Genomic DNA, 13,372 nt, shown 5'->3' with positions numbered 1-13,372 from the left:
CGGGTTTGATCCAGTTGGCATCCTCATTTAGAAAATGAATACAGAGATTACAGTGAATTATAATATTTTATATTTTCAATGGTTTGGACTGGTGGCCAGCCAATCACAGTGCACATATAGACAAACAACCATTCACACTCACATGCAAACTCGAATCGAACCTAGGTCTTCCCGATCTCCTGACTGTGTGTTCTACATGCTAACACTCAACCACACATGTATGATATTCCTAGTCCGTCCATGTTCTAGTAGTCTAGACATGCCAGCTCCAAGTGATGCGTTTACTTGTCAGACCACACCTCTTACAAAGTGCAAAGACACACACAACCGGTGTGAGGACCCAAGGGCACTCTAACATGTAAATTGCTGCGCCCACACCGATGCCTGCGCTCTATACGTCAGGGAGTAATCACATCTTCTACAGGAAATCGAACTATGAAAGTGCTATGAAAGCAGTGTTGGGCGGTGCAGACCTGGGCCTTCAGAGGAGACTTAAGTGACCTAATACACATTTTAATACTTTCACTCTGCTTCCGAAAGCTTCCAATGAGGGTCTAGATTCTGGTTGAAACCATTTCGGACCGTTCTTCTTCCCAAAACATCTGCTGATACTGATCGGAATCCATGATTCCGATTTCCAGTATTTGAACTGGCCACACAGCCCCGCATAGCAGAATGGAACCACCACCAAATACTACTACTGTGGGTAGCAAATGTTTGTCTTGGAATGCTGTGTTCTTCATGCGCCATGTAAATGTAACACTTACTGGTACCTTACTGGAAGCAGTGGAGCTTAGAGACACATAATAAATCAATATAATGCATATTGGGAATTAATTATGCTTATGCTTTTATGCTTTTAGTTTTTAGCTTTGAACTCCAGTATTTCTTCAGGAGGGGCTCTCCACACTGGGGGCTGTGTCGGGTCTGCTGAGGGGGTGCCATCCTTGGGACCCTTCGACACGGCCGGCTGGGGGTTCCTCCATTTAATGTCTGTCGGAGTCGGGGGGCCCGGGTGCTGGTCCCAGTCCCAGTGTGGGCAGCCCCAAAGGTGGCGTTTCCTTGATCCTCAGTGCCATTGCACATAGACTATATATTTTACACGTAACAGTCCACCTGGTATTATTGTATCTGTAAAATTGTCATGCAATCTGCTATTATTATTTATTATTTTATATTTATATTTAAATATTTGAAAAATAATAAAATATTATAATAATTACAATAAAATTTAAATAATTATATTATTATGTAAAATATGCAAATATAACAATAATATTATATATAATTAATATAATAATTAGCATTAATATAATAATTATAATAATCATAATAGTTCTAATAATAATTATAATAATAATAGTTCTAATAATAATTATAATAATCTAATTATCTAATAATAATAATAATTATTATTATTATTATTATTATTATGTGCTTGTGTCCCTTTTTTCAGGAGCACTTTGTAAACAACAGACCATGTCAAAAAACGAAATTGATAAAACCATCAAAAGGTTGGCTCAGGCCATGATGCCCATGGGCGGGCCGTATTCAAACACTTGGCGAACCGGATGTGGCCCCCGGGCCGTAGTTTGCCCACCCCTGGTCTAGTATGAAGGGTGGGAGGGGCTTTCTTAGTATTTGTTTTTCCTTTCAATTGTGGTAATTGTTTTTAATTCTATACAAATAAAGTTGATTTGATTTAATTATGACAAATTCATGGAATAAATACTATTTTTTTTTTACATTAAAACACTTTATTGTACTCAAATATTAAAACTATTGGGACTGAACATTTTTGGCAACAGAGTCATCTCGAGTGACTTTTGTCTTCTTGGGTAGGAGCACCGCCTGGATATTGTGGATCACGCCACCATCCGAAATAGTGATTGTTGAGCTCCTCGAGGAACGATGCGATGTTTCTTATTGTCTCGGCTGGCGTTGCCCGCGAGAGCTACTCCAGCACACCGGCGAAATAAACGAATTTGTTCTGCGTAGTTGCCCTTCTTGAGCAACCTGTGGATGCGGCCTACTGGGAAGGCGACTCCTGCGTTCTTGGACCTGGAAGACACTTTCTTTCCACGTCCAGACATCTTCAAGTTCTTCTGTAAAGTTGCAAATGTAGCTCATTGCTTCTGATGGTGTGAAGTCCAGCAGAGAAGGCTTTGTTGGTCCTTCTCCATGTTGTTCAAATCCACATCCAGCAGACTTCGCTTGTGGAAGCAGGCAAAAGTAGTGTCCTAATTCTTTTTGTGACATAGCAACGTGCCGCTGTGATTTAGATGAAGGTCCACTCGGAGAGTGTCTCCATAAGTGCGCAGAGGTCTCAGTGGAGGGAGCCTCGGATGGATTAATTACTGGGAACGACTCACTCGGAGCACTGAAATAGGGTCCATTCTTAACAATTGCTTTTATCTTGTATTCCGTGTCAGAGCACAGAGATAAAAGGTCCTCTTATCAACACGCCACTTTTCTGTATTTGTCCGTGTGACTAATATACTTCCACTTTCACTTGACTGAATTGGATATAAAGATGCTTTATTTTCATAAACTGGTAGCGCATTTTTTAATATCACATTATAAAGGAATAACAGCAGAAAAGAAGGAAATTATGTGTATTTCTTCTTTTATTACATTACCCCGTCTTTCATCAGTGAAATCTTCCCGCTGTGGGAAGACACTTCAGTACAAAGAAAAGCTTCCATAGAGGAATTGTGTGCATCCGGCTTGGAATAATTCAACATTTTTGTTTCATCTCGGCTCCAGCATACCCTCGACACTACCCTTACGAAAAGAAAATGTATTTATCAATATATTACTTTAAATATATTGTATTTTATTATAATATATTATTTTTCCATTATATTTTCCAATACATTATATATTATAAATACATGGAATAATGTATTTTTGTACATATATTATACAATATATTATATATTCATGTAATATATGGCAATATATTGCAGAATATACAATGAAACAAATCTTATTATGTACAGCGTTTGTTGGCTGTTTTATGATAATAATGGTGTCCTTGGTAAAATATTGTTATGCGAATATTGTGTACAAACATACACAGGCAAAATGATGTCACAATGATTGACAGCACATAGCAGAATAAGAGAATACATATAAATAATAATAAATGACAGAATTTGCGTGCTCAACTGTCAGTCTCTGGTGGTGTAATGGTACAGCTGCTCCATTTTTCGGGGTTGATTCTGTTAAATAGTTTTGTTGTACTAAAAAAAAATTATAATTATTGAAGTCTTTGTTTCCCGTGTATTGTTATTCCCCAGAAGCATACGTCTAACTAAATTCCGTTTCAAGTCAACTAGTATAAAAATAGCTTTGAATGGTGGTGACCACAGCTGCCCATGATTTATGCTCTAATGTGCATCCACAGTAATTATTGTCATTAGGAGGCTTGAAGATTCAGGCTTCCGATTGGTTAGCTAGAATTTCACAGCAAATAAATATATTCATTATCATGAGGAAAGATTGTTATTGTAGCTATTTGTATACCCGGGAGTGAGGATCATTAAAAAAAAAAGTTAAATGTCGGCTTAGCATTATTTTTGCACGGTCCACAGCGGAATGTTCCAAATCAAATGATACACTCTCCAGTCGGGACAAGGTCACTTTTGAACACACTCAGACACACGTCAGATATGATTTAGAAACAAGACGCCACACGAGGACGCACAAGCTGAAATTTTTTTCAATGCACAGCCTTTCACCACTTTTGGAGGATTTTGTGCAAAAACTGCACTTACTTTGCACATCTTTGCCAAACGTGAGACATGAACACACATATTTCTCTTTTCTGTGTGTTCTAAAGATATAAAAACAGATAAAAAGAGACAGCACGTAATGGGACACACCTATACCGCTACCACAAAAAACTTCTTTATATTAACTCTTTATTGCTCTCTGGTTCTACCATATCTTACTTATTGTGCGGAAATATGGGCTAATAACTATAAAAGCAATCTTCACTCGCTAAATGTACTGCAAAAAAGGCCAGTAAGGATAATTCATAATGCCGCCTACAGAGAACATACTAACTCCTTATTTCTAAAATCACATACCACCTCGTACTTCGGTACTTGATAAAAAAAAAAACTTTAAACTTATACTATATTAGGAAAGCAGGAAGTGAACAAATATAACAGTTGCTGATTGCAAAAGTACCAGATGGAGGGGTAGGATTTAATAAGCTTTGCTTCTTCCTACTTCTTTTGGATACAAGGATGAAGAGTCTTGAATACATTGATACTTACTATGGTACCCATTATGTCATTGGATGGTCATATCACCTCGTACTTTGGTACGGGACAAAAATAAATAAAAATAAAAATAAAAATAAAAATAAAAATAAAAATAAAAATAAAAATAAAAATAAAAATAAAAATAAAAATAAAAATAAAAATAAAAATAAAAATAAAAATAAAAATAAAAATAAAAATAAAAAATTATTTTAGGAAAGCAGGAAGTGAACAAATGTAACAGTTACTGATTGTAAAAGTACCAGATGGAGGGGTAGCATTTAATAAGCTTTGCTTCTTCCTACTCCTTTTGGACATGTGGAACTGTGAACTGATTATGTGATGCATTCAATTGTAATCTGCTGCATGTTCAAATGAAATCAAACCATTACCATTACCATTAAATAAAATGTATTTTCATATGAAAAGGACTATATTTATGAAATGAATTCTGTCTTCGCAGCCATTTGCTGTTGTAAAAATGTGTGCTGCCCACACGAGTACAGTGTAAAGAGAGATCTTTACGGGCCTCCTCGGCACATCGAAGCAACAGTAGCGTTGCCTAAAGGGAGATAGCCGAGTTCCGCACTGCAGCCTTGGAAAAACCCAAATTACAAATTGATGTGTGTGTCTTTAGAGGGCTGATATAAATAGAAGTGAATAATGCTGAAGCGGTGCTTTTTGTCTTTGGCTTCGTGCTGTCGTCAGTTAAAAGACAAAACATTTTCCTCAAAGGGGGAAATCAATGTTGCCCGTCGTGCGTGCTTTGCAACAACTCACCCTGTCTTGGCGAAGTTGGTCCAGTAGGTCATCACCACGGCGCTGAGCATGACATCATTCTTGGAGAAGTTACAGTTGAACAGATCAGTAGGGCCCACCATCGGAACACCGAACACGTAGGGAACCTACACACACACACACACACACACACACACAGACGTCAGGTGGGTTTAAGCTGACAGGTTACATTGATTCTCTCGACAGGAAACCGAAGTTTAAATGAGTCACGCCAAAATGTGATGTCACCTCAGCAGAGACTCAAGACACATTTTCATGCTTCAGGGGAGCACAGCTCATTTCTCTAAACTCATCTTCAGCTTGACAGGTCTCCTCCGATTGTTTGGACTGAGATCCGCTTCCTGCTTCCAAGTCCCGCTATTTATTTACAAACGTGTGCTCGCACGTTTAGCGCAATTAGGACACCCCATTTGCCACTAATGCTAGCATATGTGTATTACATTATCGTTAGACAAATGATCAATTAGTTGCTGTGTCCCGTCCCGTTTTGTCTGTTGGCGGCCATGTTTTTCAATCAAATGTGCATGTCAATTCTCGAAAAGTGTGTACTAAATTTAGCGGCGATTCAGCTAAAAACACAAAAGTTATAGTGGGTTTTTTGTAGCGTTCAAGACATTCAAAGTCATTCTGGTTTATAAACTGTGTGGTTTAATAATAGCGCCACCATGTGGTTTATTTATCAGAAAAATAACAGCAAAGTCATCACAGCAGGGGTGCTCGTTTTTACTAATTTTCACCTTTTTGTGTGCAAAGGTTTGGAAGTATCACTACACTAAAATATACGGTCTGACTGTACAATAGAAAGTTGTTTTTTTTAACTTTTGTGTGTCTTCAAAATTTGCATTCAATGTCAGTGTGTTTGAAACTAAGTTAAAAAATATTTTTTTTTTCATTATAATATTTTAAAATATGCAAAAATACTTATTTATTTATATTAAACAATATATTAGTAAATTAGCTTTAAAAATACCTTGATTAATTATTATTATTAGGAATAGATATTGGGACCAATAATTATCGGCCCAATATAAGCATAAAAATGCGACATTGATTGATATCGGTATCAGATTTTTTTCCCCGATCATGAAAATCGATATTTTAAAAATGCTGTATCGAACACATATGTGTTCATATCACTAAAGGAAATATGTCGTGTGTCACATATAAGTATGGGAAGTTGAGAATTGGACAATATCAGCTTATTGGTTAAAATCGGACATCCCTAATTATTAGTCATAATATTTTGGGACAATTTCATTTATATATATTTTTAATATGTACTTTTTAATATTATCACCAGCTGCACGGCGGATGAGTGGTTAGCGCACAGACCTCACAGCTCGGAGACCAGGGTTCAATTCCACCCTCAGCCATCTCTGTGTGGAGTTTGCATGTTCTCCCCGTGCATGCGTGGGTTTTTTTCCGGGTACTCCGGTTTCCTCCCACATTCCAAAAACACGCTAGGTTAATTAGCCACTCCAAATTGTCCATAGGTATGAATGTGAGTGTGAATGGTTGTTTGTCTATATGTGCCCTGTGATTGGCTGGCGACCAGTCCAGGGTGTACCCCGCCTCTCGCCCTGAAGACAGCTGGGATAGGCTCCAGCACCCTCGTGAGGATGTGGTAGAAGTTGTAGAAAATGAATGAATGAATGAATGAGTTCTCCTCCGATTTTGTGTGGAAGTGGTAACTTTTTGGCTTCTTATTTTGTCTTTCCCCACCCTCGGCCATCTCTGTGTGGAGTTTGCATGTTCTCCCCGTGCATGTGTGGGTTTTCTCCGGGTACTCCGGTTTCCTCCCACATTCCAAAAACACGCTAGGTTAATTAGCGACTCCAAATTGTCCATAGGTATGAATGTGAGTGTGAATGGTTGTTTGTCTATATGTGCCCTGTGATTGGCTGGCGACCAGTCCAGGGTGTACAGAGTGTAAAGACAGCTGGGGTAGGCTCCAGCATGAAAAAAAACGGTAGAAAATGAATGAAATAAGCCCAAGTATAGAAAGAGATTCATCAGCTCCAATGCAATATTGCTTTGTTGTTTAGAAAAATTTGGATTTTTTAGTATTTTTTTACACTTTATTCAAAACAAATCACACAAGTGTCCAGTTAAAAGAGAAAACTATCATAGTCATAATCAGTCCAATGCCAAAACAGCACTTCCAAAGTTGCCAGCAGTTGTCAGAATCGCTTTAAAATTCCTTTAACCATTAATCTTTTACACTTCCTCAGTCTGCGGCTGACAATAAAAAATCCAATCTCCACATTGTGGCATCCGCGTACGACGGAGTGCTACTGCTCACAAGAGATTTGCCGGTTTGCCAGTTTTATTATGACTGTAATGTACACATTTCTTTTCCATGAGCATGATTATCACCAGGGGCAACTGCGAACACGTCTCCTCTGTTAGCAGATTGATGTTGATAAACCAGTCAGGCGCATCAGACCTGTCTCTGCAACGTGTTAGCTCCAGCAATGCTAACATTAGCATGCATGTCCAGTGAAGCGTAAACCGTTTAATCGAGTCGTTAAAAAAACGGTGCACAAAAAAAAAAATTAAAAATAGCTTCGTTTTAAGTACCTGACTTGCACACAATCGGCCGTATCTGTGCTTTTTAGTATTGCAGGGACGCCGTGCAGATGGGCGGGAGGAGCCGGTGCCGCAGTCCATCTCCATTACCTCGTAACATTCTGCCTTTTAACTACTAACACCCAGCAGGAAACATTTACATTGAGCTTTCCTCCAGAAAGGCATCCAGCCAATTGAAAGAAATAAATAGAGGAGAGAAAAAAGGCTGTGAATGAATGACAAAACTATAAATTGATTCTGGTGTACATAAATAAATTATGGGAATTGACCAAAAACATATAAATTCACAAATGCGGAGTGGGGAATTTTGGGGAATTCCCCAAAATTTGGGGAATTTTGCACCAATACTCATAACACATTTATTTCCCTTTTCTGTGCATTATAACACAAAAAAACTAGTTAATTTCAGCTAGCTCACAATGCTGTCATTGGAATACACCTAATTCCACTATGAAATCTTGTACAAAAAAAATAAACTCTAACAAGGTTTGAGTCTTGGTGAGTCTTGTAGCAATATCGAGAGCTAGCTATCTACTCATCTGTCTGTGACTAGCGATTAGCAAAGTATCGTGTTAGTTAGCTCGTATCAATGTGCCGATTTCGTTCGTGTTTTAAATAATCAAAATACTGCAAGATACTATTATATGTTTAATGTATGATCACAACATGGATATCAAACCATGCAGCACACGTCTTGTGCTGGAAGATACGGCCATCGCAAGGAGAGCGGATATTGTAAGTGCTGTTGTTGACTAGCATAACTGTGTATCAATTATTGACTATGAAGCCCTGTACAAAAAAAACCTCTAACAAGGTTGCATGGTTATAGTATCTTGCAGTATTTTGATTATTTAAAACGCTAACGAAATTGATACATTGATACGAGCTAACAAACACGATGCCTCGCTAATCGCTAGTCACAGACAGATGAGTGGATACCTAGCTCTCGATATTGCTACAAGACAACATAACAACATAACAAGATCGAGTTTATCGTCAGAATTTTTTTACCTAAGGACTGGAAGTCTTGTGCTGGAAGATACAGCCATCGCAAGGAGAGCGGACATCGTAAGTGTTGTTGTTGACTAGCATAACTGTGTATCAATATGCAGAGAAAAACAAGTTTCGGTATTGTTTTAAATCGTCAAAATACGGCAAGATACCGCATCTATTGAACGTTATCGTCAGTATACGTGTTAATTCATGATCGGAGCGTGTAAATCAAATGATGCAACGTTGATAGAGGGTTTGTTTTAGAGGGATTCATAGTTGAAATAGGTGTGTTCCAATGACGTGCATTGTGAGCTAGCTGAAATTAATTTGTTTTCTTGCGTTATAATGCACAGAAAAGGGAAAGAAATATGTGTTTATGTTTCACATAAGGACTGGGAATGAATTCCCAAAAAAAGTGCAGTTCCCCTTTAAGTTGTCTAAATATTACAATATTTTGGTTAACTGAAATTACAGTCAATTTTGTCAACTTAAAAGGATAAGGCAAAGTTCCCTTGAATGCACCATAATTTAGGCTATCGGTAAAACAGCAAAAAAAGCAAACCTTCTCTCAATGAATATATCAATTTCACACTAGCACCTTACAAGATTATTTTTCCAGATGTTAAATATGAATAATATGCCTCAGTACAACTACTGTATGAAGGAATACATCAACTCTGCATAACAGAGTGGGTATCTGTAACGCAAGCCTACACTTTCTAGGCTAAAAAGAAATAGCAGTTAAACACAAGACATGAAAATAATAACAGATTATTGTGCAAATTGTCATTTGTCTTTGCTTGTCAGGATGACTCGCCTACAGATGTCGCATCGAATAAATAATATTTTTACGGTAATAATCCCTCCGTATGGTTTACACAGTGTTGTGTTCCTCATGGCATCAAACGTGAAATGTGTCCAAATGTCTACTTTTCTCTTCTTGGTGACTCGTCGTGATGATAAAATAAAATAATTTTATTTTATTTTAATAAAATAAAATAAAATAAAATAAAATAAAATAAAATAAAATAAAATAAAAGGAATATTGATTTGTCCATTAAACTGTATTTAAATATATTTCATTCAGTCAAATCACTGAATTAGCACACTGAGTTGCATTATGGTTCCTGCCAGTTTCTGTTTGTCAGCATTTCGCCAATAATATAACGTTGCAGAAATATTTATGATACACTACGACTTTCTACAGCCTGTGTAATGTCTTTAATGTAAGTATGACATCATTATCCTCGCTAATCGGACAATAAAATACATAGAAATGTCATACGGTAGGCACTCCATTCCATATAAAAAGCCCTTCTTACCTCATCGCCATGCGCAGAGTCTGCCCATGGTGGCGTGGCTTCGCTCTGACAGTGGTGGTAAAAGGAGTAGAAGTAGGTAGGTGACCCGTACTGAGCATGGAGATCTGCCGTGGCGATGGCTGGAGCCACCCACTGGTGGTCTGTGAACAAGGCCACCAGGGTCTTCCGTCGGGTTTCTGCATTGTCACGGTCGGCCCAGTCAGTGTACATGAACCTTGAAAACACGACACGCGACGGTCAATGCATGATGTCATTCGTTAGCATCATCGCTAATTGTGTCAATGTGATTACATAGCAAGATAAATATTTGTGTCATCGTATAAATACGGTCATAACACGCATGTACAAGAAAAAGGCTGATTCTGTCGCTGAATCGCTGCATGGAAAAAGGACGGAAAGTCGGACTGACCTGAAGTTTTTCACACAGGTCAATGTAGTCTACAAAACAGACACGGTCACTGTCACTGTGGGCTGTTCAGTTCAATCACCGTGAAATTTGGTACACACCTTTAGGGGACTAACAGACACATGTCTGTACAATTTGAGCAAGATACGCTGAAAAACCGCCCGTTCCGTTCCGTTCCGTTCAGTTCAGTTCAGTTCAGTTCAGTTCAGTTCAGTTCAGTTCAGTTCAGTTCAGTTCAGTTCAGTTCAGTTCAGTTCAGTTCAGTTCAGTTCAGTTCAGTTCAGTTCAGTTCAGTTCAGTTCAGTTCAGTTCAGTTCAGTTCAGTTCCGTTCAGTTCCGTTCAGTTCCGTTCAGTTCCGTTCCGTTCCGTTCCGTTCCGTTCCGTTCCGTTCCGTTCCGTTCCGTTCAGTTCCGTTCAGTTCCGTTCAGTTCCGTTCAGTTCCGTTCAGTTCCGTTCAGTTCCGTTCAGTTCCGTTCAGTTCCGTTCAGTTCCGTTCAGTTCCGTTCAGTTCCGTTCAGTTCCGTTCAGTTCCGTTCCGTTCCGTTCCGTTCCGTTCCGTTCCGTTCCGTTCCGTTCCGTTCCGTTCCGTTCCGTTCCGTTCCGTTCCGTTCCGTTCCGTTCCGTTCCGTTCCGTTCCGTTCCGTTCCGTTCCGTTCAGTTCCGTTCCGTTCAGTTCAGTTTTACTTTACTTTAGTTTTACTTTACTTTAGTTTTACTTGAGTTTTGTTTTACTTCTTGTTTTAATTCATTTTCTACCGCTTATCCTCACAAGGGTGGGGGGTGCTGGAGCCTATCCCAGCTGTTTTCGGGCGAGAGGCGGGGTACACCCTGGACTGGTGGCCAGCCAATCACAGGGCACATACTATAGACAAACAACCATTCACACTCACATTCATACCGATGGAGTCGCTAATTAACCTAGCATGTTTTTAGTATGAGAAAACCCACGCATGCAAACTCACAAAGACGGCCGAGGGTGGAATCGAACTCAGATTTTCTAGCTGTGAGGCCTGCACACTAAACACTCCTCCACCGTGCAGCCACGGTATGTATAAATAACCATAAAACCTTGTTGGAAGTTTTTTGTGGTAGGTGTGTCCCATTACGTGCTGTCTCTTTTTATCTGTTTTTATATCTTTAGAACACAAAGCGCTAACCACTCGACCGCCATACTGTAACATGTATATCCAAGTTTGATTTGTATAGTAGTATAGTAAACATGTTTACCTTATACTCTCTCTCAAAGTGTCGCGGCCTTCTGGGTATCCATACAGACTATCCACAAAGTCTGACACAGCAAAGTCAAAATCCTCAGCTGTGACTCCATCCTCGGAGTCCACAATGCCCTCCACAAACTTCACCCCCTCACCCTGATTGACCCCCAGCATCACGTCGTAGTTGAGAAACTCCCCTTGTTCCATCAGAATCTGCGGGTCGTCGGGTATCACGTCTCCGTCTATGACCGGAGCGAAAGCTGTGTGGTACTTGGCCGGAGTGACATGCTGCTCCACCAGTTCACGGTAGCTCCGGCCTTGGAGGCAGGCCACCAGTTGGGTGCTGTCATCGATGCCGCAGCCCACCCTCTCACCCAGCTGTCGGGCGTACTTGCTGGGCTGGTAGTTGACGGCCCAACTGGCTAAAGCGCTGCCGCTCTGGATGATGGCCCTGTGGAACAAATCTGACACATACGCAGTCGCGTATTAGAACATTCATTCATTATCCTATCTTTGGGAAAGAGGCAGGCTACACCCTGGACTGGTGGCCAGCCAATCACAGGGCACATATAGACAAACAACCATTCACACTCACATTCATACCTATGGATAATTTGGAGTCGCTAATTAACCTAGCATGTTTTTGGAATGTGGGAGGAAACCGGAGTACCCGGAGAAAACCCACGCATGCACGGGGAGAACATGTAAACGCCACACAGAGATCGCCGAGGGTGGAATTGAACTCGGGTCTCCTAGCTATGAGGCCTGTGACACTAACCACTTCTACACCGTGCAGCCACGGTATATATAAAAAACCTTGTTGGAAGTTTTTTGTTTAGCGGCATAGGTGTGTTTCTTTTTATCTGTTTTTATATCTTTAGAACACACAGAAAAGAAAAATATGTGTGTTCATGTTTCACGTTAACATTGGCAAAAATGGGCAAAGTAAAAAAAAAAAAAGTGCAGTTTTTGCACAAAATCCTCCGAAAGTGCAATTTGGAGTCACCAATTAACCTAGCATGTTTTTGGAATGTGGGAGGAAACCGGAGTACCCGGAGAAAACCCACGCATGCACGGGGAGAACATGTAAACGCCACACAGAGATCGCCGAGGGTGGAATTGAACTCGGGTCTCCTAGCTATGAGGCCTGTGACACTAACCACTTCTACACCGTGCAGCCACGGTATATATAAAAAACCTTGTTGGAAGTTTTTTGTTTAGCGGCATAGGTGTGTTTCTTTTTATCTGTTTTTATATCTTTAGAACACACAGAAAAGAAAAATATGTGTGTTCATGTTTCACGTTAACATTGGCAAAAATGGGCAAAGTAAAAAAAAAAAAAGTGCAGTTTTTGCACAAAATCCTCCGAAAGTGCAATTTGGAGTCACCAATTAACCTAGCATGTTTTTGGAATGTGGGAGGAAACCGGAGTACCCGGAGAAAACCCACGCATGCACGGGGAGAACATGTAAACGCCACACAGAGATCGCCGAGGGTGGAATTGAACTCGGGTCTCCTAGCTGTGAGGCCTGTGACACTAACCACTCGACCACCATGCAGCCACGGTATGTATATAAAACCTTGTTGGAAATTTTTTGTGGTAGCAGTATAGGTGTGTCTTTTTTTATCTGTTTTATATCTTTAGAACACACAGAAAAGAAAAATATGTGTGTTCATGTTTCACGTTAGGATTGGCAAAATTTGGGAATTTGGTAATCAGGTAAACACTATTTTAAGATATTATAACCTGTGAATAATGAATAATGTCGCTCTTTGCA

The 13,372-nt window shown here is 39.7% G+C and overlaps 1 protein-coding gene across 1 annotated transcript in view; it reads right to left on the bottom strand.

Moving 5' to 3' along the window:
* The window catches only part of LOC131136023 (neuroligin-4, X-linked-like), a 44,257-nt gene that overhangs the window by 16,300 nt on the left and 14,585 nt on the right, over positions 1–13,372 (bottom strand). Inside the window, exons 5-7 of the mRNA XM_058082483.2 lie at positions 11,608–12,058; positions 9,974–10,187; positions 5,052–5,176 (exon numbers count right to left, since the gene is read on the bottom strand). Coding sequence (XP_057938466.1) covers positions 5,052–5,176; positions 9,974–10,187; positions 11,608–12,058 — 790 coding nt within the window. The remainder of the gene's footprint in view (positions 1–5,051; positions 5,177–9,973; positions 10,188–11,607; positions 12,059–13,372) is intronic.

Source organism: Doryrhamphus excisus, linkage group LG12, assembly GCF_037039965.1.
Source record: "Doryrhamphus excisus strain RoL-2023G ecotype Guam linkage group LG12, RoL_Dexc_Guam_v1.1, whole genome shotgun sequence".
NCBI classification, from domain to species: Eukaryota; Metazoa; Chordata; class Actinopteri; order Syngnathiformes; family Syngnathidae; genus Doryrhamphus; species Doryrhamphus excisus.
This window is presented reverse-complemented; position numbering and strand designations above follow the sequence as displayed.